At 44.4% G+C, this 24,494-nt stretch overlaps 1 protein-coding gene across 3 annotated transcripts in view; it reads left to right on the top strand.

Moving 5' to 3' along the window:
- Cdk12 (cyclin dependent kinase 12) overlaps positions 1 to 19,199 on the top strand; it is a 78,622-nt gene extending 59,423 nt beyond the window's left edge. For 2 of the 3 annotated variants that reach the window (XM_034505757.2, XM_034505756.2), the window contains 4 exons: positions 3,590 to 3,691; positions 4,140 to 4,250; positions 7,736 to 7,843; positions 16,446 to 19,199. In XM_034505757.2, the coding sequence (XP_034361648.1) occupies positions 3,590 to 3,615 (26 nt within the window). In that variant the 3' untranslated portion in view covers positions 3,616 to 3,691; positions 4,140 to 4,250; positions 7,736 to 7,843; positions 16,446 to 19,199. The remainder of the gene's footprint in view (positions 1 to 3,589; positions 3,692 to 4,139; positions 4,251 to 7,735; positions 7,844 to 16,445) is intronic. The other variant, XM_076935843.1, reaches the window with a different exon arrangement.
- The last annotated feature ends 5,295 nt before the right edge of the window (positions 19,200 to 24,494 follow it).

Here is a 24,494-nt window from a genome sequence, read left to right as displayed (position 1 = left end):
GAGCCTAAAACAGGAGGAGACGTAGAGAGGACTGCACGTGTGTGTTCTGAGCACAGGACTGTCAGCTGACTTGGCTAGAATGGAAAAGGAAAGGTATATTAAGAAATGAAGTTGGAGAACCAATCTTAGTGACCTGAATTAGGATTTGAAAGTTGGTTTGTTAATAGTAATGGAGAGCAATGGAAGTGGCTAAAAATGATGCCGAAGCCCTTTGTGACTTTCCTGGGCCAAGGAAACAATTCGCTAGGATGCTGTTCTTGCCCAGACTTAAGGCAAAAAAGACTGTCACTAGTGTGAGACCAGGGGAGTCCAGAGAAAGGAGGTGAGTTAGGCTTGCTGACAGCACGGGTGTGAATGGGGGTGTGGTTGGGGAGGTTAAAAGATTATTTCCAGATGAAGATCCCAGGACACAGTTGGGCTAATGGTGAAAGTTAGGTGAGAGGTGGAGGCTTTATTTTTAAGAAGCAGGTGCTTGTTAGCCGCATGCAATGTACCTTTGTCCAATGTTGAAGAAGACAGGAGCGGGTCCTACCAAAGGAAGACTGGAGTATGCATTGTGTCCATATACCCCCAGTACCTGTCCCAAGCAAGAAAGTCTGATCCTGGGATATAGCAAAGACTCAAAACTGCTAGCTTTATCTGGGAAAGAATATAGAGGTGATTTTTAGTTGGTCGGGTTTTTGTTGTTGTTGTTGTTGTTTTGGTTTTTTTTTTTTTTTTTTTTTTTTTGTCTTTTGTTTCTTGCCATTTTATGCTTTTAAAATGGGAAATGACTAGCCTGTGGCAGTGTGTGCCTGTGGAAGCACAATCCTCTGGCTTGATTCTTGGAAGGCCTTTTTCTGTTCCTCCCCAGGGCTCATTTGTATATCTGGTTCCTGCTCTCAGAGCCATAAAGTGGGAGCCCCCATTTATTAATTGGGTTGGGACTGGGGAGGGGGTCGGCGGGGGACTCTTTAGTGCAGCAGGCAGGGGTCTTTCCGAATGAGCCCATTAGCCAGCCCCAACGGCAGCTGAATCGGGGCTGCAGCCAAGTCCTCTCCGTTTCAAAAACCCTTCCATCGCCTGCAGCAGATCAGAACAAGGCCTGCGGGAGTCCTTAGCTTCTGATTGCAGCTGTGAGGAAGGACAAAACAATTTATAGGAAGCCAAGTAGCTCTTGTCTCACTGTCTTTCTCTTTCTTACTTTGGGGAGAAAGAGGACTGGGATGCCCTGTCCCCTCTTACTGAGGTTTCTTGTCATGTACAGGCCCAAAGTAGGAGAAAACAGGAATGTGTGGGATTTGGTATTTATGTCTCTGCTAAGGGTGTATTTACATATCCTTCCCATCTGTATGCAGTTGTGTTGGACTAGCAGCCACTACGTATATGGGTTTCCTATATAGGGTTCCCTAGGGCACAGTCAAGTGTGTGTTCAGTATGGCAATCTGAGGATTCAGAGAGACAGTCTGCCTGCTTTGTCAAGATAAGAATTAGATCCCTTTCTAAACTTTTCCTCTTAGGAGGAAAGGCTTAGCATTTAGAAGAACTCACTTGCCACTTTCGTCACTTTAGCGTTCTAGAAAGGCACAAACTACAGGGGCACTGCTTTCTACAGTGGCATGGAGAAGGGTGCCAGGCCCGAATATCACAGGGGAGGGAGGAACATTTGGGTCTTGCACCTTACAGAATCACAACTTTCCAGAGCTAGAAGAGAGGTCATGTAATCCAGCCTCTCTTTAGAGCAAGATACTGAGGCTTAAAGAAGGACACTAAGTCATCCAATCATACAGGACTGTTGAGCTACCTAGGACTAACTCCAGAGGCAAAATAGTAATCTACATGAATAAGTATGAAGCCCTCAACTTTTAGAGTGCCCGTTCCTTATAACCCAAGGCTACTTTAAGAAGGAAAAAAAAAAAAAAGCCAGATTCTGAAGGGGGAGAGACAGAAATTGAGGAGGAAAAGTAGGTTTAAAGTTATTAGTATGAAACCATATTATGTATTATTCAAGAATAATTTCTTAGTTACCAAGTGTGGTAACATACACCTTTAACCCCTGGAATCAGTAGGTAGAGACAAGCAGATATTTAGGTCGGCCAGTGCTACATAGTGAGACCCTGTCTTCAAGAAATTAGACTCATTCAGGGCCAGTTACATAGCTCGGCTTGTAAAGATGCCTAGCCTAGCAAATTGAGATCCATCCTTAGGCCCTGCATAATGGAAGGAGAGAACCAACACTTGCAAGTTGTCCTCTGACCTCCACAAACACACTGGCACAGGCACCCCTCACATACACATATAATAAATAATGTGATTTTTTAAAAAGAATGTCATACAAATTTTATACATTTTTAAAGATATAACTAATTTGTTGGGAAGAAAGTGGTAGCCATGGCCAAAGATCCTAATGCCCTTAGAATTACTCTAACTTTTCAAAGAACCCTTAGCGCCAAACTGAGAGACTGATATTAGGAAAACTTTCTCAGAGGCAATGTGAAAAATTAATACTAAATCTCAGCTTAGGCTCTTTGTCCTTATAATAAAGTATGTCAGAAAGAATCCAAATAGAGAGAGACAGCAGTTTGAGGCAAGGCTGGAGAGAATATCACTGAATGGGATACGGAATTTCAGGATTCAAGAGGGTTGGTGAGGACCTTCTGCCTTTCTTCTATCTGTGGGGCTAGGGGAAGCAGTATTTGGTGTTCTTGGGTTGTACATAAGAAAAAGTGTTGCACAGTGGTCAGAACCGAAGATAAGCTTATCAGATGGGGCTAGCCTATGAGACAGGTACTACAAGTTATCTCATCCTGGAGCTAGGTTGGCTGCACGTTCTTATGCTTGCTTTCTCTGGACATAAAAAATTGGGAGCCTGTTAGTAGCAAAAAAGGAAATGCTGAAGAAAACAGCAAAACACTGAGCAACTTGGAGATCGTTATGTTTTGTGTTAGGGGATCTGCCAACTGGGTATTGTCTGTGGATAACAAAGGTGCAGCTCCCACTGTGTATCCTTTGTAGTTAGTCCATTGCACTAGAGTTGAAAGAATAGAGGAATAGGGGGTTGATCTCCATGCAGAGACTTTGTTCCTGCAGAGGAAACGCATGATAAACCTACTTACCCAAATTGTAACAAATCTACTGCAAACCTGTTTCATAATTAAGGCCGTTTTCTGCCTCAGAACTCCTCCTTAAAGAACCTTTGATGAGCAAGAGAACCTCAAATCCAAGCTGGTGGTCTGGTCTAAAGTCATGTTGCCTCCTCCATGTTAGAACCTTGCATTAGCCTTGTGTTAGTGCTAACACACATTGCCTTTATAGTATTTCTGTTTCACAGCTTTTATTCTATTAAATTTTCTGACCGTGGCCATGGTTTTCACTTATCCTGGGAGCTAGTTCTTTGGAGGTAGGAATCTGGTCTGCTCTTCTCTGGAAGAATTCTTAAGATTCATTTGCCACTTTGGGGGAATTCAGGTTAAAGAGAATTGGAGAAGCAGCAACCATCATACTGTTACTGGTAGCTGCCAACACTATAATCTCCCATGCATGACCAAAGACTTTCTTTGTTCTGGTCGCTTGTCTTGTACCTAATGTAGCTTCTTATTTTTCATTGCAGATAGCAGCAGTGGGGATGGCCTTTGAACAACTCAGGGACATTCATCAGTTACCTTGCATCCAGAGACTCTCAAACAATCTCATCCATAATACTTGAAGCCAGGTAGGGACTTAACGCCAATCAGAAGCCACTGGCCTGACTGTACATGGAGTAGCACCCCACTTGTGGCAAGGGCAGTTTCTTATCCTTCCACAAGATCCCTGGAAGAATGTCCTGAGTTTTTATTTGGCCCTATTTTGGTACCCTACCTAGTAGTTGACGAGCTTTTTCCAGCTCGAATGAGTGAGCCGTCTCTCACAGTAGCAGTCACCTCCTTCCTGTGTTAACGGAGGGACATGCCTCAGGAGTCATGTCACACAGGAGTACCGACATTATTATTCAGTTACTTTCAGCCTCCTTTAGGAAGAGTGTCTCCCTCACCCATACCTCTTCATACACAAAACACTTTTCCCCAAAAAGCTGTTTTTTGTTTTGTTTTCTATTTCTTTAAGTCAAGATAGGACACTACTGTCACTTCTTGCCTCTAATGAGCTTCACTGCCTTCTTTCAGGTTCAGTGGAAAATTCCACCTATCCAGACACTGCATGAGACACTAGAAGTGGAGGCCTGCACCTCTGTTGTTATGAGAGCCGGCATCTCTACCCTCCTTCCCTGCTAGTAGGTATGCTGCTTCCCTCACCTCAGAAACGATGGCCTCTAGCTCTGTCTCTCTATCTCTTGTGTGTGTGTCTTACCTCTCGCTGCCTCTCATATGAACTAGGACTATAGGTTCTACATCTAATTTCTCAAGAAATATTTTTGTTGTTCACTGTCTCCAAAAATGGAAGTCGTTTATGAGTCAGTTCTTTTTCTCAGTAGTTTCCAAGTACTAGTCTTCAGAGATGGCCATCTAGTGTCCATCAGGAGCCCATCTCTTTTCTGTAGTTTAGAACCGTTTCCCTCCTGTTTAGTAGGTATTCGAAGGGACCACTAAACAGACTTTGATACTGGTGAAGAACAATCCAGTACACATAGCCTCCTCTTGAAAGCTGGAATTCTGAAGGCTTTTGAGAGTGTTTATCTAGTGTCTATTCCTTAGGACCAGCGTCTTGCCTCTGAGGTCCCTAACACCCACATATCCCAGGGAGTGGAAAAGACATAGCTCTAGGGTAGAGTCAACCACTAGATGTTACTCTTTTTTTTTTTTTTTTTTTTAAGTATGATGTCAGCTTTATTCTGGACCCTATGGAGAGTTGTCGGGGCTTAAAACATCTTCCTGCCTCCTGGATGCTAGAGGTGACCCTGCCTTATCCTTTTGACTTTCTGGCTTCTCTCTCGGCAGTGCTTCTCACCTCTGCAACCCAGATAGCCAAAGCAGCAGGTTCAAATGAGTGCCTGATGAATCAGGTGCTGTTTCCTAGAAGCATGTGTGTCAGAGTGGATAAGAGAGATAAAGCAGATGTTAGAAAACAGGAAATGTCTCAGGAAGTAGTCAGGTAGTACAAACCCATGAACTTCCCTGATGAGGAATGCCACTGTTTACAACTGCTACTTGTCTGTCAGCCAGGCGGTCTGACCAGTGGGGCGACTGCAGTTCTTATTTATATCACACGAGGGCACTGTTGGCCAATTAAAATTCAAGCCCCTTAGGAAACAGATGGATGAGGGCACTCTTTCCAGGGAACGGATCAGAAACACTCCCAGAGAGCCAGAAAACCTTGCCCAGAAGCCAGAAAAATAACTGATACCACTTGTTATTCCTTTAAAATGGCCTGAGGCCTAAACACTTGGTCCTTTAAGCCTGCCGATTGGGTGGGTACCCAGCTGAACTCGAGTTCCAGGTGCTATCTCTTCCTCACGGAATGCCTGGCTCCAGCTGTCCAGCCCACTGTCCCCATCCCCCCAAGATGTTGAGTTCCAGTCCAGGAGGGTGGTGTTGGATGGTTTAGGAAGGGAGACGGTTTTCTACAAGTATTCAAAGGAAAGTATCTTTGTTTGTGAGAAAGTATTGAGAAAATGGAGTCTAAGAAAGCGGGTTACCTCATCTCTCCCCCTGACAGCACCCACCCCGCCCCCAAACCTATAGAATTCAAGTTTAATAGATGTTTGTGTCTGATTGGGCAAACCACACCCAGGACTCCAGAGAGCTGTGAGCCAAAAAACTGTATCAAAAAACCAGCATGGTGAGGACTGCTTTGGGTATAAGCCTCATGTCTACCCTGTGCCATGCCATGACTCGCTGGGCATGCCAAGTGGCTTGAGGTCCTGTGGGGACCCCACAGTTTATACTCAGTCAGAATGAACAGGCTCAGGGAGATGACAGGGTCTTCCTCCTTCTCCTCCTTCCCCCATGCCTGAAGGCCCCTCCCCAGGAGGACAGCTTGATTAAACAGTCGGTGCTGCTGGAATTACTGCACAGCTGGTGCTCCCCCCAGCACCCCGAGCAGAGCAGCAGTGCAGATTAAAATCTCCAATTAGCGTTAAAGTGAAGTGAGGAGGTGCTGAGGCTGCCAAGGCAGCCAGGCCGAAACCCTGAGTTGGCACCCTCGCTCATGCCTGATTCTGAGTGCTACCCTCAGACACTCCTTTGCGAGTCCTTTTCTAACAGTGCTCAGTGTCCAGTAGACTTGTATCACTTGAGGCCAGAGGAGGACTTTGGGTGGAGGTAGATGCCTTAACTGGCAAAATGCTAGGACTACATACAATGGAAGAAGCCAGGCCAATCAGTGATTGGGAAACACTAGGGACAGCCTACTAGACAGCCAGGCTGTGGTGAGCTGATGCTACTGCTGCTGGGTTTGCTTACAGAAAGAGTCAGCAGGACAGGTCCCTTGAGCTTCAGGTGCTTAGGGACATGGTGTCCACATGAACATCCATCTGTGTATGTTTGATCCTATCTGTCCTATCTGCTGCCTGCCACCCAAATTATGGCTCCTTCCCTCCTCTCTTCATTTTTCTCTTAGCTTTCTTGTAGGCATTGGTAGGCATAGCCAAGCTCCAGAATGTCACCATGCCTTGCCACCTGAGTCCTAGCTAGTTGCTCTTTATCTTCCTAGATTGGAGAATAGCAGAGGTAGGTATAGCAAGACAAGTCAGACCCTTCCCACCCTGAATATTTTACCCACTCCAAAGATAAAGATTCCTCTGCCGTTTACTTTTGTTCCTTGCCTGTCAAACTCAGAAGCAGGGCAGTACAGTTAGCCATACACTCTAACTGCCCTCTGCCCCTTTAAGAGAAATGGAGGTGCGTGCCTAGCCGACTTAACCTACTCACACCTCAAAAAATTAGACACCAGGGCATGGTGCCACCCTCCCAGACTGGCACATGCTACCCTGGCAGAGGTTCAAGCACACCCCCATGTCATACTCCTACCCTATGTCTTCCTCTACTCTCTCCCTCTCCCCACATCTTTTTTTTTTCTCAGCTCAAAGCACAGCTGAGCCTTAAAAGGGGGGCTGGGGGTGGAAAGACCAAGCTGAGGCAGGGGGGTGTAGAGCGCCAATAGCACGTTTTCACCTGCCATTTAATTGGATGTATTTTTAATTAATGGGACCTCAGGGACCAACATGAGACAATCTGATCTCTGAATAGGGACAGGGGAGGGATTGGATAAGGGAGGAGGATTGGGCCACTGGGTGCGGTTACCAGGAACCCGGGCCCATCAATCACTGGCCACTTTGTGTTCTGGCATGGAGAAGAGCTAGGTGGAGGAGAAGGGGAGGCACTGGGGAAAGGTGCCAGGATTTTCCCCCAACTGCCAGGACCTCCAAAAGAGATGGAATTGTGCTGATTGACTCAGGTCTGCAGCCTAAATTTGCAGCCAGAATCGTAGGTAAGGCTGCGTTCTTGCTCCTGCAGTTTTGACTAGATGGGTTGATCTTTGGAGAGCATAACAATATGGAAGGGAAGTGGGGTAGAACTTTGAGGTCTCTGAAGAGAGAGGATAAGAACTAGGGACCATGGACCTGGGGTTGTGGCAGAGGAAATCTGAAAAGGGCTGAGTCTGGGGCCATTTCTATACATTTCTATAGGAAATAAGTACCATGGTCTTACATGCAAAATGGCACCCAACTGAGATCTGGTGAGTTTGGGTCTAAATCTTAGAACATTAGTGTTATAGGGAAGAGAACTTGCAGCTCATCTTGTCTGACTCCTTCATTATACAGATGTGAAAGCCAAGACCCAGAAAGGAAGAACCAATTGGATCCTGTCCTGAAGTTGCTTTATGATCTAGATTTGAAGAGTTCCTGGGAGCATGGGGCAAGAAAAAGCAGGTAGGTAAGGAGGGAAGAGAGTCACGTGAAAAACCGAAAGCAGTATGTTCTGGCTTCCGCTGCCTGAAGTCTCATGTCACTGTCTCCTGAGTGTTGGAGCAGTTTAGGAAAGCCAGCAGATAGTTTATAGGAGACACGATGGGGGAACATCCCCTTTGTGTGGCCTGTTCCCGAGGTCACTATCCTTCAGCCCCTCTCTCTAGAATTCTGCCATGTTTTAAGGTCTAAGGGAAAGAAATACTTCAGCTACCTCAACTACTTAACCAAAAGGCAAATCTCCCAAGTAAGAGTAAAGTTTTTTGGTAGAAAACTTATCACAGGTTTCCATGCTACAATAAAAGCAATTGAAAACAGTTATGTTAAAATGTCAAGGGTGGTTTATACCTCGTGTCCCATCACTACAATGGAGACAGTGGTCAAATGCAAGGCCCTGTAAAATAAGCTAGAAATGTTGCTGGATCCATGTAGTATCCTGACTATAGAGTCTTAGGTCCCTTCTGGCTCTTGCAGTGGTGGTTTATCCTGGAGAGCACGGCACATTTCCAGCTGTCTATATCGCTGTTCCCTTATTTCCTTCATTGTTTATATGCTGGGGCCAGGGAGAGAAGGGTGAAGGAAGGTATTGGAGGGATTTCCTACCAGGTTGCCAAAGGTGGCATTTGTCAACATTTTCCTGATTTTTTTCAAAATCTTAAACATTCTTTGATCTGTGCTTCATGAGGCTAAACTGGAGGCAAGATAGGACGGAGGGGTTAAGACAATGCCAATAGAAACCACGCTCTCCAACTCTCAGCCTCACCTGCCTTCCACTCCTAGAACTGTCTTCTATTTTAGTAACCTGTTTTTACCCCCCAGACCCTTGAGAAAAGCGGGATCTGCCTCTGCAACTTCCAACCTTATCCTGATCTGCTTTAGACTGTCAAGGGCTGTCATGGTCTGTTACTCACAGACAGGGTGAGAGGCCCTCATATTCCCCTAGGACAGTCTGGAAGAAAATCCTTCTAGGCCCCATCCTGCATCCAAGTGCCTCAGGGCTGTTGGTATCAAGAACCTGTGCCAAAACCTGTCCTTCTCAGGGAGATGAGGAAGACAATGCTGATGTTTTAGAACTAAGACCTATAGTTCCAACCATGGGACTGGCTCCTCAATGTAGTGCAGGGCAGTCTAGTGAATACTGTCTGAGAATAGGTGGCTACTGTTCACAGAGATGCTCTCTCCAGTCTGAAATACAGAGCAGTGAAGGTAGCACAAAGCAAAGGGAGAAATGTATCTACTTTCTGTGTACAAGCCCCCTCCTGTCTTATTAGTCTTGGTAATTGGTTCATCTCTACTCCAGGTATCGGAGGCATAGGGAAGCAGTTGCTTTACGTTCTGGATGTTCTTTGAAGAACAGAGCTACTTTCCCTCCTTCTAATTCTGCCAGGTCTACCATCCATGTCCAAGGTTACCCCCAGAGTGTCAGATCTATAGCCTTAAGTCCAAGTCTAGAACCTGCTATGAAGTCCAGAAGAAACTCAGGCCCTTGTGGGAAAATCCTTAGATATGAAATATATATAGTAGAAAAAGATAGCAGTACCCAGAATTTATTACCTTCTGGGATTAGTCAGCACTGGCCTAGTATTTAGATTTTGCTCTAATTGGGGCCCCTTTCTTCCTCCTCCCTTCAGTTTTCCCTTAGGTGAGAATAGATCTAGAAATCCGGACCTCTCACCCAATACTTAGAAAGCTGTTGTACAGATTTCCCCTGTGTCTTCCAGGGCCTTAGACAGAAAGGAGAGAGAGACAGTGACAGGTGGTATTGTGCTCACTGGCCAGAGGAGAAAGCAGAAGATGTCTGTTTCTGAAGCAGAATTCTTACCCTGTCCTCTTCCTCTTACATGCTGATGGCTTCATGCCCAAGTGAGCCAGCTCGCCTGGCTGGTGATCCTGTTCCACTGCACAGGCAGCCAGCTTTCTGCACAGAGCACACACTAGGGTCTCACACTCTTTTGCTCACTCCTCTCTGTCTGCATTGTGGATTCCTAGGGATGAAATAGAGTGGTCCTGTGGTAGGAAGTTGTGGGCACTGGGGCTTATAGATACATATTTGCCTGTCTGTAAGAGGGGGAGGAAGAAGGCTGCTGGCAGCTCAGCAGAGCTTAAGGTTCTGGTGACTCACAGCAATGGGGGTGGTTCATGAAAACAACAGAGGGGAAGGGGGATCAAGTCTGTTAGAGCTTTCTTTTGCCCCAGTCCTGCCCACTCTGAGCTCTGTAGATGAAAAATCTCTCATTAGATTAGGAGATGTCCCAGCTATGAAAAGAAAAGGAGAAGTGGTAAAGAATTGACCAGGAGAAGCTGAGCTTCCCATGAGACTTCTCATGAGGAAAGACCGAGACGTTGCCCACACAGAGGACATTAGACATGCATTTACGGCAGGACAGTCAGGAGTCCTGGGCACTTTCCAAAAGAGAGGTTTTCCTGGTAAACAGCTATTACTGTCATCCCTCAGTCGCCTGCCTAGGACTCTGTGTACCCAGTTGACACAAAAATTTTAAGGGGGAAGGGCAGGTGTTGTGTCTTTGTTCTTAAGGCAGAATCTCATTATGTAGTCCAAGCTGAATTTCAAGTCTCAACCTCCTGCCTCATCTCCCAAAGTGCTAAAAATATAAGCATGTACTACTATGTCTACTGTCAGAAATTCCTTTTTTGGCCAGGCAGTGGTGGCGCACGCCTTTAATCCCAGCACTTGGGAGGCAGAGGCAGGCGGATTTCTAAGTTCCAGGCCAACCTGGTCTACAGAGTGAGTTCCAGGACAGCCAGGGCTATACAGAGAAACCCTGTCTCGAAAAACAAACAAACAAACAAACAAACAAACAATAAAATTCTTTTTGAATGTTTGTGTGTGTGTCCTACATGTATGTCTGTGTTTACTGTACTTTGGAGACCAGAAAGGAGCAATAGATCCCCTGAAACAGATGGTTGTGAGCTGCCATGTGGGTGCTGGAAACTGAACCTGGAGCAGCAGGTGCTCTTAACCACTGAACCATCCTTCCGTCCCCATCAAAATTTAATAGGAAAAACAAAAACAAGACAACTACTACTACAAGACCAGAACCAGGAAGGATTGTGCTTAGTGCTCTCCTCAATAGAATCAGACACCTTGGACCAGAGAGAGGCACTCAGACTGCTGAACAGGGTATTGGTATAGGCTGGGAAATGGCTGCAGTCACAGGTGTTCACAGTGCTGATGTTCTTCTCTGTCACTGGTCAGATGGGCAACATGCATCTCCTCCATCCTTTCTCAGACTGGGACTGGCAAGGAGAGAGAACAGTAGGGACTTTGGATATCGGTATATTCCAGGCACATGACAGTAAATACCCTGGCTTCTGACCTCATAGAAGAGAAGGTTGGGCAAGTGTTTGGCGATGGATCATGAGTTCTTGTTTATCTGTTTTTCTTTCTTTTATTGCTGGAAGGTCTGTTTTCTAGCCAGAGTGAGGGTCCTCTTCCTAGCTACACCTGGAAATAAATCCAAAGATGGCTTTAGTTGGAGAAAGACAGATGAATGTTCTTGATTCAGGAAGGTGGAATCAACTTTACTTTTCCTCCTTTATGGCAGTATGAGGAGCTATGGGACCTGTACTAAAGCTTAATTCTGAATTAAACCAACACATCATGTGGCCTTGGATATAAAGCTTGTATTAAGAGGGAGCCTAGATATACAGAGTTTGTAGGCAGTCATGGGGACTTTAGCTCTGGGAAAAATACATTCTCTGTTCTTGATCCCTTTCCTTCTCAGATTCCTCTCTCTGCTCCCTTTTCTTTGACCTCCCACTAGCCAGCTCAATTCATGGCCACCTGATTACCTTCAGTCTTACCAGACACGGTACATAGTTATCTCTCCCTACTCATTTCTCTCTCATTCTCGATCCCCTCCTCTCTCCTCTTTCCTCTTTCCTCTCTTCCTTTCTTCCCAGCTGACAGATACCTGAATTTGAATTATTTCTACCACTAAAACTCCACAGTCTGAATTGTATTCCTAGCCTCTGCAGCCTAGCCTGAACCCACACCTGCCTTTAGATTAGGAAGCACTCACCAGCATCATCCTTCCCTATACTATGCCCAGGCCTGGAAGACTGTGTCTGTGGCATCATGCACCCTGATCTGGAGCAGAGGGCAGCCCTAGAGGTGGGACTAGGGCTTTGGCCCTAAGTGTGTGTATGCCTGTGCATTGGGCACACTGTTTTATTAGTGTTATTTCAGCATTGTGATGCAGAGAGAGTAAGTGTAACAGCTGCTCCTTGCTTGCAGTGTTTATTGTTACCTAGAGACAACCTCCTGGCTTTTTCCCAGATTCCCCCCCCCCCAGCCCAGCCCCCTCCCTGCCAACAATCCTGTTCTCTCCACACTGATGGGAAATTTATAGCTTACCCATATCATGCCATTAACTCTCTCCTATCCTTAGGGTAGATGGGTCAAGGGAAACCAAAGTGAAGAGTAGGCATGCTTTGGACCAGAGTGGAATAGTGCATGAAGAACAGAAGGGAGGAATGAGACATGGCTAGTGTCCAGTCTTAGGCCCCAGTTGTTCTACAGTACAAGTACTAACTAGGCCTGACCCTTTAGTTTCTGAGATCAGATGAGATGAGTCACATTCAGGGTGGTATGGCCGTAGACCCAGTTGTTCCTCGGTGCTCTTGTATGAAGAGAAAAGAAGAAAGAGCTTTGGATCCCAGAAGAGCTCCTCTGGACCTAGCCTTGCAATCTTGACATCCTCCTGCCAAAATTATCCTCTTCCCTGCCTGTCTCTGTAGTCCTTCATTGGACTGTCTAAACTTGAGCAAATCCAGCAAGATAGTATTGGAATGGAAAGGAATACATTGTGGCAGAATCTACAGCTCTCTACCCCAATCTGAACAAGGTAACCTTAGTCATATGGAAACAGAAGATACAGTTTGAGAGATAGTGGCAAGACCACACAGCAGGGTTGATGTGAGACATGAAGCCTGCTGCTTAGCCTATTGAGAAAACTTTTCACCTGCTAAGGCCTTAGAGATTCCAGGCATTCTCCCAGCTCCCTGCCTCAATTTGGTTGGGGTTCTCCTTTCTGCTTGTCTTCCATGGTCTATTTTCTCCTGCATTCCTCTTGGTTTGATAACTTGGGGTAGATCCAAGTGCCTGAGGAAGGAGAAGCATCCTAGTCAAAATCTCAGCAGAGCTAGAGAGAACCCCCACTCGACATCTCCTTAGGACTTTTCATGAAAGAGAACCATGGACCTATTCACCATCCACACGGAAATGGAAGAGAGGAAAAGGGATTTGGTTTTAGCAGAAAGGATTGAGTTAAACCTATTTTTTAAAATTTTATTCATTTATTTTATGTATATGACGAGCACACTGTAGCTATCTTCAGACACACCAGAAGAGGGCATTGGATCTCATTACAGATGGTTGTGAGCCACTATGTGGTTGCTGGGAATTGAACTCAGGACCTCTAGAAGAACAGTCAGTGCTCTCAACCGCTGAGCCATCTCTTCAGCCCTAGAGTTAAATCTATTAAAGAACTCATGAAATGAAATGGTTCTCTACAGATACTGTCCTGCCTGTGATGAGTTTAAGTCTGTACCTACCCAAAGACTATTAGGTGAAATGGTTCCTCTTCCAGAACTCCTGCACCTCACTCCAGCAGTTTCCACACAGTATAGGACTCCTTGAGACTTTGAAATGGTTTTTATAGTGTTTGGGTCACAGGTTTCACAGGCATTCCTGGTTCTGATGCCAGCTCCACCAGCACTTACCTTTTGGAAGTCATTTCAAGCCACAACACTTTCCTAGTCTGAAATGCAGATAAGGGGATGGGTCCTTTGAGAAGCCTTCACACCTACATTGTTGGGAGCATGTCTTACTTTTTGGTCCAAGTGCCTTTCTTTTAATTCTACTGCTTAAAATCTACATTAAGATCTCTTAATTCCACTATTTCAAAACATGAAAAAATGCAAATAACCTATTATTCTTCAAGATTGTGAAAATTTCATCAAAGAGTGTATAAAACCTGGTCCGTGAGTGGTCTGAATCAGCAGTCTCTGATACAGTAGGGCACTGTTAGTTTTTATTTTTATGTGTGTGGACATTTCACTTACATGTCTGTTTCTATACTATGCCCGTACCTAGTGCCCACAGAAGTCAGCTGGCATCAGATTTCCTGGAGTTATAAATGGTTTATAAGGTGCCATGTGACTGATGGGAGTCAGCCCAAATCCTCTGCCAGAGTGGCAAGGACTTCTAACCACTGAGCCATCTCTCCAGACCCTGACATTGCTTCAAATATTCCATGATTCCCTAAAGATTATTTTTGTGTGTGTGTGCGTGCGCATACACATACGTACAAACTTGGGAGATGGTCCAGACATTTCTTAATGATGTGAAAGAAGTGTGGCAGTTCCCTGGAAGAGGAAGTAGCCGCAGTCTCTCTTTTCAACCCTCTAAGAAATCAGCTTCCCTGGGCTGGTGATATGGCTCAGCGGTTAAGAGCACCAACTGCTCTTAAGGTAGGTCATGAGTTCAAATCCCAGCAACCACCTGGTGGCTTACAACCATCTGTAATGAAATCTGATGCCCTCTTCTCTTTGGTATGTCTGAAGACAGCTACAGTCTAATTTGGGCCTGAGCATGTGGGGGCCCAGGAGGGAGCAGGGGCAGAGCAAGAGGGAGAAGGGAAGTGGGGGAAAAAAAAAGAAATCAGTGTTCCAACTTCTGCCTCTCTAGCCAAGAGAAAAGCTACTCTTCCAGAGCACCTGTAAGTCACTGTTCTGCTTGCAAGTATAGCTTCATCCGGGATAGATCTGAAGGCAATAGCCATTAGGAGGTATAGCAACTGGCACCTGTCTGCCATTTTAGTTTGTCAAATATATTTACTTACATTACCCTACTTTGCACTAAGCATTGTATTGTGTGTATTTTGTGCATATGTTTAAAGTCTACAAAGTATTGTATTACCTAGGCATACTGAATTTGTATTGTTAGTTTTAAAGATTTGTTTTATGTGTATGAGTGGTTTTTTGTTTGTTTTGTTTTTTGCATGTCTGCTACCCACGGAGGCCAGAAGAAGGTATTGGATCCTCTGAAATTCAAGTTACAGATGAAAAAAAGTTCCTTTTTTTGTTGTTTTTTTTCTTTTGTTTGGGTTTTTTTTTGGGAGGGGGGTCTGGGGTGTTATTTGTTTGGTTTTGTTTTTTTGACACAGGATTTCTTTGTGTAGCCCTGATCGTTCTGGAACTCACTCTGTAGACCAGACTGGCTTTCTGCCTCCTTAGTGGGATTAAAGTTGTGTACTGCCATGCCTGGGTTTAATTAACTAAGTCTTCCAGACTGAAGAAATGACTTTGTAGTTAAGAGTACTTACCACCAAAATCATTTTATGTATATGAATGTGTTGACTGCATGTATGTGTGTGTGTGTGTGTGTGTGTGTGTGTGTATGTATGTATGTATGTATGTATGTATGTATGTATGTATGTATATATGTATATGCACCAAGTATGTATCAGGTCTGCCTAGAGGCCAGAAGAGGTTACTGGATCCTCTGGAACTGGTGTACCATATGGTTGTAAGCCACCATGTGGGTGATGGGAACTGAACCTAGGTCTTTTTTGAGAGTAGTGAGTGTTCTTAACTCCTCGGCCATTTCTCCAGACCACGTGACCATTTCATAATTTTTTTTCTTTTCCTTAGCTGTAGCTCAAAGCAGGAGCTTGCACAGCTCATGCAAACATTCTGGCTACATGCTGAGTACTGCAGGCTTTCACCTTTGTCTTTGTTTCTGGTTTTTGAAGCAGGGTCTTATGTAGCTGAAGGTGACATTGAGCTTTTTTGGGAGGCAAGGAATGTGGATGCCTGGGTATATGTGAAAGTTAGAGTACAACTTGCAGGACTAGGTTCTCTTCTTTCACCATGCGGGTTTCAGGGACTGAGTAAGGTTCTTGGGCTGAGAAACATCTTTACCAGCTGAGTCATCTTGTAGTACTTACCTCCCCTTTTATAGGTTTTAAGCATCCCAGGCTGGCTTCAAACTGACTGTAATCCAGGCAAACTTGAACTTGTGATTCTCCTGCTGATATCTCCTGAATGTTGGAGTTATTGATGTAATCAAAATTACTTTCGGTTTAATCTGTGTGTGTGTGTATACATGCCACTAAATGCATAGAGAGAATTTTGGGAATAAGTACTCTCCTTTTATCATGTGGGTTCTGGAAATTGAACTCAGATTGTCAGGCTTTGGAGGCAGTGCCTTTATTTACTGACATCTCAGTACCACCCTATGGATTTTTATTTGTTTGTTTGTTTGTTTATTTTTAATTTTAAGAATTTATTTTATTTTTTTTTTTTGGTATGTGTGTGACCAGGGGAGGGAAAGGCAGAAGGCATGAGTTGGCCTAAAGCCAGAAGACAGCATTAGATCTTCAAGAACTAGAATTATAGGTAGTTGGAGCTACTCAATGTAGATGCCAGCAACTGAACTTAGATTATCTAGACAAGCAGCAAGCAAACCACTAAGCCATATCTTTATCACTATTTATTTATTTATTTTTAATTTATTTATTTTATTATTTTACATGTACAGGTGTTTTGCCTGAGTATATGTCTACATACCACTTGAGTGCTTGGTGCAGGTGGAGACCAGAAGAGACCATGGAGCCAGAAGAGAGCATGGATCCCCTGGAACTGGAATTACAGATGGTTATGATTTGCCAATTGGGTGCTGGGAATCTAACCCAAGTCCTCTGGAAAAATAACCAGTTCTCTGAACCACTAAACTATCTCTCCAGTCCCCTATTTATTTTATAATATATTTATGCATCTGTGTCTGCTTGTTGGTATGTTGGTGAGTGCAGTTGCCTCAGAGGTCAGAAAAGGGTACTGGATCCCCTGGAGCTGTTATTATAAGCAGCTGTCAGCCCCCTGGCATGGGTGCTAGGAAGCAAATTAGATCTTCAGCAAGAACAAGTGTTCTTAATCACTGGGCCAAGTCTTCAGCCTCTTTCCTACACATGTTTAATAGAATTACTAGAGCAACAGATGTAAGTGTCCACTCCTTATGGTTATTACTTTACTGATGGGCTCTAATGAGAATAATAGTATTAATCTTGCTCTTTGTAATGAGAATATTTCTTACTCTTTTTATGTCTGTGTATGTGTTTTGAGACAGGGTCTCTCATTGTTGTCCTGGAGTTTACTATGCAGGCTAGCCTCAAGCTCACAGAGCATCTCCTGCCTCTGCTTCCCAAGTGCTGAAATTAAAGGCATGCACCACCATACCTGGCCTTAATCTTCCTTTTTTGAATTCTACAATAGAAATACAAGGGCAAGCCACTATGGAGACATTCTTTATCAAAGTAGGTAGCTTGCTTGCTTGCTTTCCTTTCTTTATTTTGGTTTAATTCATTTATTCAAGACAAGGTTTATCTTTGTAGTCTTGGCTGTCTGAGAGTTTGCTCTGTAGACCAGACTGCCTTGAACTCAGAGATTTGTCTGCCTCAGTCTCCCAAGTTCCTTTGAGATCTGGCTATCTCAAACCTGTTACATAGTTGAAGGTGACATTGAACTTCTGATCCTCCTGCCTCTACCTCCCAGCACTGAAGTTACAAGTTTGTTTCACCATATCTCGCTTTTATAGACTTTTTTAATTGAAATAATTATAGACTGACTTTTAGTTTGAAAAATAATATCAAGATCTGGGATTAGTTGTACATGCATGTAATCTCAATACTCAAGAGGCTAAAACAAAAGAATTGCCTAAATTTGAGATCAGTTTGGCCTACAGAGTGAGTTCCAGATCAGCCAGGGGTAAAGTAAAACCCTGCCATCACAAAAAACAAAGCAAAACAAAACAAGATGGGTATGGTGGTATACCTGTTTATAGTCATAGCATTTAGGAGGGTTTTGTGAGTTTGAGGCCAGCCTGGTGTACATAGTTCTAGCTAGTCATAACTACATAGTGAGACCCTGTCTCAAAAAAAGAAAGGCTTGGGGAATGGTTCGTTGAGCTGGTGTGTCTGCCACATGAGCATGAGGGCCTGAGTTCACGTTCTCACAGACAGACCTGGAGCCCCGCACTAGGGCAGGGTGGAGACAGGTGGGTTCCCAGAGGTGCTAAGTAGCTGTTCTGAACAATTATTGATTCTTTGGTTTAGTGAGAGATCCTGTGTCAAAAAATCAGGTGAAGAGTGATACCCATCAGTCTCTAGGATCTATGTGCATAATCACACATGTACCCACACAGATGTATATACACAAATACAGACACACAAAAGCGAGAGGCCCCTGAGTGGTTGCGAAACTGTAATAAAATATATAATATTGATATTAGTGCAGTCTATTAATCTTATGAAGATTTCTGTCATATGTGTGTGTGTGTGTGTGTGTGTGTGTGTTGGGGGTGGCATATGCAGCGTGTATATGAAGGTCTATGGAAGTTGATTTTCATCTATCATGTGTGTCCTGATGATGGAACTTGAGGTTGTCAGACTTGGTGGCAGAGACTTGACTTGCTGAGCTATCTCGCTAGTCCCAAAGTATCTGACTATGCACATGTAGGTAAATGTGTGCACACAGTTTTATTTCCAGTTTTACATTTGTATATCCACCCTACAATGAAACTGCTGAGCAGAGAAGGAGCAGTATACCTTGATGGTAGAGGCACTTGCCTAGCATCCACAGACTCTGGGTTCAGTCTCCAGTACCCACAGGAAGGAAAGGGTAGGGAAGAAGGAAAGGATGCTTTGTAATTCTAGCACCATGGGATTCCCTGTGGAGTTTTTTTTTTTTAAATCACCTATTCCTCCATCTCTTTTTTGCCCCCTCAAGTTATATGTTTAATATGGAGTAATTTTTTCCTTTATATGATTTCCAGGGACCAAACTCAGCTTATCAAACTGACATTGTCAGCCAGACTCTATCTACTGAACCATCTTGCCAGCTCACCTACCTAGATCTTAATTCTTGGTGCCATTACCCTTTCCTTTTTAAAATATTTTAGGATTGGCATTTTTTATGCAGCATAATTATGGATATCCAACTGGGTTCTTGTATGTACCAGTGGTTTCTGTTATTTAGTCCATGGTATGGATAAGCCACCAGGACTTTAATTTATTCTGTTCTAGTCTAGATTACTTTTGAGACACAGTCTCATCTATCCCATGGTGGCCTTGAATTTCCTATATAAGCAGGAAAAACTTCTTAGTGCTGGTATTACAGGTATACACACCCACATCAAATTTATACCATTGTTAATTTATCCATTCATCTGTTGATAGTTATCTGGGCTAATTCTTCATTTCATGCTATAAATAAACTTGAACATTTGTGTCTGAACAAATTTTTTTTTCTGAGCATTATTATTTCTTCTTTTGAGATAACTTCTCACTATGTAGTTTTGTCTGGCCTAGAAGCCAAAGCTGTGTAGACCAAGCTGGCTTTGAGCTCAGTGATCCACCTTGTCTTCCAAGTGCTGGAATAGTATACAGTACTATGCCCAGTAAGCAAACATTTTTAACCATCAATAAAGTTCTCTCATTTTGTACTCACTGGCAAGAGTGAAATCGCCCATTTCTCTTGGTTGAGTGTTTTATAGTCACAATTATTAAACTTCTTAACCCTTTGGGCATGGAATTAATATCTTCATTTTGTAAATGAGGAAACCAGGCTCATAGTTATTTTCCCAAGATCACATGCTTGCTGTTAAGTGGCAAAGAAGATTCCAAGATAATTGAGCCCTTTATACCACACTAAACATCTCAGACTGGAGGCTCTCTACACTTAACTAAGGTTTCTGCGAAGAGTAGGGGCAGTACTGGTAGAAAGATATTGGAGGCAAGGGTATTCTTGGAGTAGTCTGGGTCCAGACAACCTCTGTTCATGGATTCAGAGAGCAGTGAAGACACCATTGCAAATAACCTTGAAGCCGGGCGGTGGTGGCACATGCCTTTAATCCCAGCACTTGGGAGGCAGAGACAGGTGGATTTCTGAGTTCGAGGCCAGCCTGATCTACAGAGTGAGTTCCAGGACAGCAAGGGCTATACAGAGAAACCCTGTCTCAAAAAAAAAAAAAAGAAAAAAAGAAAAAAAAAGCAAATAACCTTGAAGTTACTTCCTTTTTTGAAGAGGCTGAAATGAATGTAGCCCTTGAGCAAAGTCCTTACAGACCTGCAACCTGAAATGGGAAAGGAGGATCTAGCTTTTGAATGCCTGTCAAAGGTCCATGTCTGAGCTCTGAGGAAACTGGCCCACAGCAAGTGAGCTCTATTCTGTAGGGGTAACACTTTGTTATTGCTTTTAATGACAAGGAAACTATACTTACTTCCTTTACATACACACACACTTTTCGTAGGCACTGTGGAGAAGGGACAAGCCAAAATGCCAGTTAATCTCATAGTCTTGACTTTACCTCTGTGCTTTTTTCCCAATATCTTAGATATCTACATCCAGAGAAGCTGGGAAATCACATGTCCCTCAGTCTCTAGACACAAGACTGAATGAAGATGGCAAATGAAGATCCATCTGTGATGGATAGTAAGGATGCCAACATAGGGCTGGGCAGTGGTGGCACACACCTTTAATCCTAGCACACAGAAGGCAGAGGCAGGCAGATCTCTGATTTTGAATCCAGCCTACTCTACAGAGTGAGTTCCAGGACAGCAGCCAGTGCTGAACAGAGAAACCCTGTCTCCAAAACCAAAAAAGATGCCAGCTTGCAGAGAGGAGGCTTGGCTTCTGAGAGTTCCCAGCTAGTGACATTCTCTCTCCCCTCTCCCACTTCGGCTTATTTGGAGCAGCCTGTCTCCCAGTGGCAGGCACCCCATCCCACTCAATAATTCTGGCCATGAGAGAGAAGCATCTAGGCAATGGCTAGAGGTATCCTTTCTGAGCTTTTTGTCTTGTAATGGAAGTTGTTAGCTCAAAGCAGATCACTATTGGCTCTTTCTTCCTCTGCCCTTACTGAGATGTTCTGCTCTCAGACACCCTGAATGTAGCTGAGAAGTCACTTCCTGGAAGCTTGGATGTTGCCTAACAGGGAGATGTCAAAATCCTGCTTGTTCCCTCTCTTTGGTGGATCCTCTAGTCCAGATCCTCTCCTCTGCTGGCACCTCTCCCTTCCCATTCCTCCTTTCTCTTTTCCTTCCTCTCTCTCTCTCTTTCTCTCTCTCTCTCAGCAAGTTTTTTATGTGATTACAGGCACTGCATGGTAATTAGTGCTAAACTCATTTGCACAACTACAGTTAATTGGCTACAACAATTAATTAATGTGTTGGAAATTTGGCACTGGAAAAAAAAAGTTTGTCATCAAAAAAAGAGAAAGGGCAAAAAATTGTAGAGTGACATACCCATAAAAATCGAGGGCAGGCTTCAAAAGCCCAGCTGGGCCTTCAACTTCAGGCCAGCCTTAGATGCCTTCCCTTCTCAACTTCAACGGATTTTTCTCTTTCGTTTTTATCTTCTCTTTCTCTCTCTCTCTCTCTCTCTCTCTCTCTCTCTCTCTCTCTCTCTCTCTTTTTTTTTACAACTTAAGCAAACTCATTTCCCTGATAAAATATAGCATGACTAATGGCTAGAGCATGTAAAAATCATTGGGAAAATGTCCTTGGAAGACGAATGCATTTTCAGCAGAATAATTAACTTAATTAACAAATTCACATGCATATTCATCAGGCTATTAATGTCTTCTCGGCTCAGCTTGATGAACATTGCGGTAATAACCATCTCATTTACATACTGCATTCTACTGCGATCCAAAACAGATACAACATACAGGCGTACACACTCACACACACACAGGAATACACACAACATGCCTGGGCTGCTCTTCTAGGTTGACTGGGGGCGCGCACGTGCGCGCGCTTGTGAGTGAGCCCCAGTTGGGATGTGTGATCTACAGAGGGTCATGACTCAGGTGGCTAGGCATGCCCACATGTGGATGTCTGAACTATCTCTCTCTCTCTCTCTCTCTCTCTCTCTCTCTCTCTCTCTCTCTCTCTCTCTTTCTCTCTCTCTCTCTCTCTCCCTTTCTCTCCCTCTCTCCTCCCTCCCCTCTCTCCCTTCCTCGCTCTTTTTTCGTGTTTCCTTTTCTCTGTGTCATTTTCTCTCTTCTCTCGCTCGCGCCCCCCCCCCCCCCCACACCTCTCTAGGGAAAAACTTGGTATCCGTGCCAACTTTTCCCCCTTCCCCTCCTCCCTCTCTTCTTCCCCTCTCCCAACTGCTGCCAGCCGGCATCAGCGCCGAATTGCCATCTCCTTGAGCTCTCTGTGGAGCAATCTCAGAGAGCAGTAAGGTGTGACGCGGGGCTCTGCCGGCTCCGCAGCACCGCCTGCGGAAAGAGCGCAGGATGGCGGAGGAAGATTAAGAGAAATCGAGAGCAGTGCTCGGCTGCCATTGGTGTGTGCAAATGCTGAGAAGGAAGGGAGAGGGAGAGTGAGGAGGGGGGAGAGAAAGGGGGAAAAACCAGCAGCTGTCGGCCTAATTCTTCTAACACTCTGCTTGTGGTCATATTAGAAAAACAGATTATGCCCCTCGGTGCCACTCACTTATACTTGACATACGTTAATGTTCTATATCTCCATTTTCGGGTCTTCACAATGATGGACTTGGTCTAGGAGGATGGGCCTGGGTGGACAAAAAGGAACAGAAGAATCTGTCCTTCTCTTATTTCCTGACCTCCAACCCAAGCTCTTCTGACCCTTTAAAAACAAGTGTGGGCCAGGCATGATGGGGCACGCCTTTATTCCCAGAACTCTGGAGGCAGAGGCAGCCAGATCTCTGTGATCCCAGGCCAGCCTGGTCTACAGAGTGAGTTCAAAGCTAGCCAGAGCTATGGGAGTAGGGGGAGAGAAGGAAAGAGAAACCAGCTTAAGCTCAGTTGTAGCTGACACCACTTAACCTTGCCTATTGCAGCCCCTTAGAAGGTACAGAGGTCAGGATACCCAGAGCCCTTCCCTAAATGTCTCAGCCAGTCTCTGTCTGTCTCTGTCTCTCATCCTCTTTCCTCCCTTTTCTCTCTCTCCCTCTCTTCTCCTTCTTTCTCTCCTCTTCCCTCCACCCACAGACCATTTAAAGTCTTAATACTTTGAGGCCAAGAGAGAGCATGTGGCAACTACTCCTGTAACTACTCCTCACAATCAGAAATTTAGGGTCAGAAAAAGGGGTCTATAGTCTATGCTTTAAAAAAAGCCTTTACTGAGAAGTCATAATGAAAAAAAGGGAAAAAAAAAGGACAGGTTTGTTTTTAGGTTGCTATGGAGACCAGGTTTCCTTTTCCTGGTAGGAGTAGTGCCTGAGTCCTCTTCCACCACTCCTGAAGATTCTACAGGCAGAGCTTGCCAAGGGGAAGAGCTCATCTCAGAGGACAAACTAACCATTGCCCTCAGCTGGTCCACCAGCTCAGAGTCCTTTGACCCTTCTTTTCCCTACCTTCCTACCCCAATATTCAAAGGCTTTTTTCCTCTGGTTCCTTGTCCTCTGTGGAGACCTGTTGCTTAGCAACCATTACTGCCTTCTTCCTAATAACTCACAGGGACTGAGAGATATAATATCTGTCTCTATATTCAGTTCCTTTCCCCTGTCTATTTATATTTAATAACTGAAACAGTGTCTTGAGTTCCCTTGGCACCTGTTTTAGAGGGCTCTTAGATTAGGCTGCATCCTGCAGACTGTTACACCTGAGGAAGAGGAGGGAAGAGTGAGACAAGGAAGCTGTGGACTTTATTCTCTGAAGCATAGGTGGAGAGAGGGAAAGAATTACATCATGAACTGTGGGAAGGAGATATCCACTGGTCAATGCAAGTGGACCTACCAGCTAGCATTCCAGGCTAGCGCTTTTTCACTCTCCACTCACCCTACTCTCAGCCATTTCCAGTCCAAGTCCCTCTTACATTTATTTTGTTCTTTTTATTTTTGAGACAGTTTCTCTGTGTAACCCTGGCTGTCCTGAGACTTGCTGTGTAGAACAATGTGGCCACAGATCTCTGAGACTACTAAGAGATCTGCCTGCCTCTGCCTCCTGAGTGCTGGGACTAAAGGCGTGTGCCTTCACACTGTAACATTTCTATGTCTGAGAGACTCATCCTGGTGTCTGGATGTTGTTATGTTAGAGGTGCTATGATAAAGGAAGTCCTTCTAGGGTCCTGGGAATTACCCAGAGCTTTCTGGTCACTAGGAAAGAATTCTGAGCTCTTTACCAGAAAAACAACTGATTACTGATTTGGCAGTGGAAACTATACAGTATCATCAAAAATGAGACTCAGAGGGGTTTATATTAGAAGTCAGTCTTGGACATGGTAGTATACACCTCTAACCCAAGGACTCAAGAGGCTGCGGCAAGGTGGACCAGCATGAATGGGTTATATAATGAATACCAGACCAGACAGGATTCACAGCAAAATGCTATCTCCAAAAAGAGTTAAGGCTAAGGCTTGAGTTTACCTATTCTTACTCCCCTATATTTTGGGTTATTCTATTTAATCTTTTAAACTTGTTATCACTAAATCTCTATTGCAGTAGCATTTACCTTGTTAGACCTTAGCAGAACCAATTAAAGTGACACATGGGCCTGGAGAGATGGCTCAGCAGTTAAGAGCACTGACTGCTCTGACAGAGGACCTGAGTTCAATTCCCAGCAACC

The sequence above is a fragment of the Arvicanthis niloticus genome, chromosome 6 (assembly GCF_011762505.2).
Source record: "Arvicanthis niloticus isolate mArvNil1 chromosome 6, mArvNil1.pat.X, whole genome shotgun sequence".
NCBI lineage: Eukaryota > Metazoa > Chordata > Mammalia > Rodentia > Muridae > Arvicanthis > Arvicanthis niloticus.
This window is presented reverse-complemented; position numbering and strand designations above follow the sequence as displayed.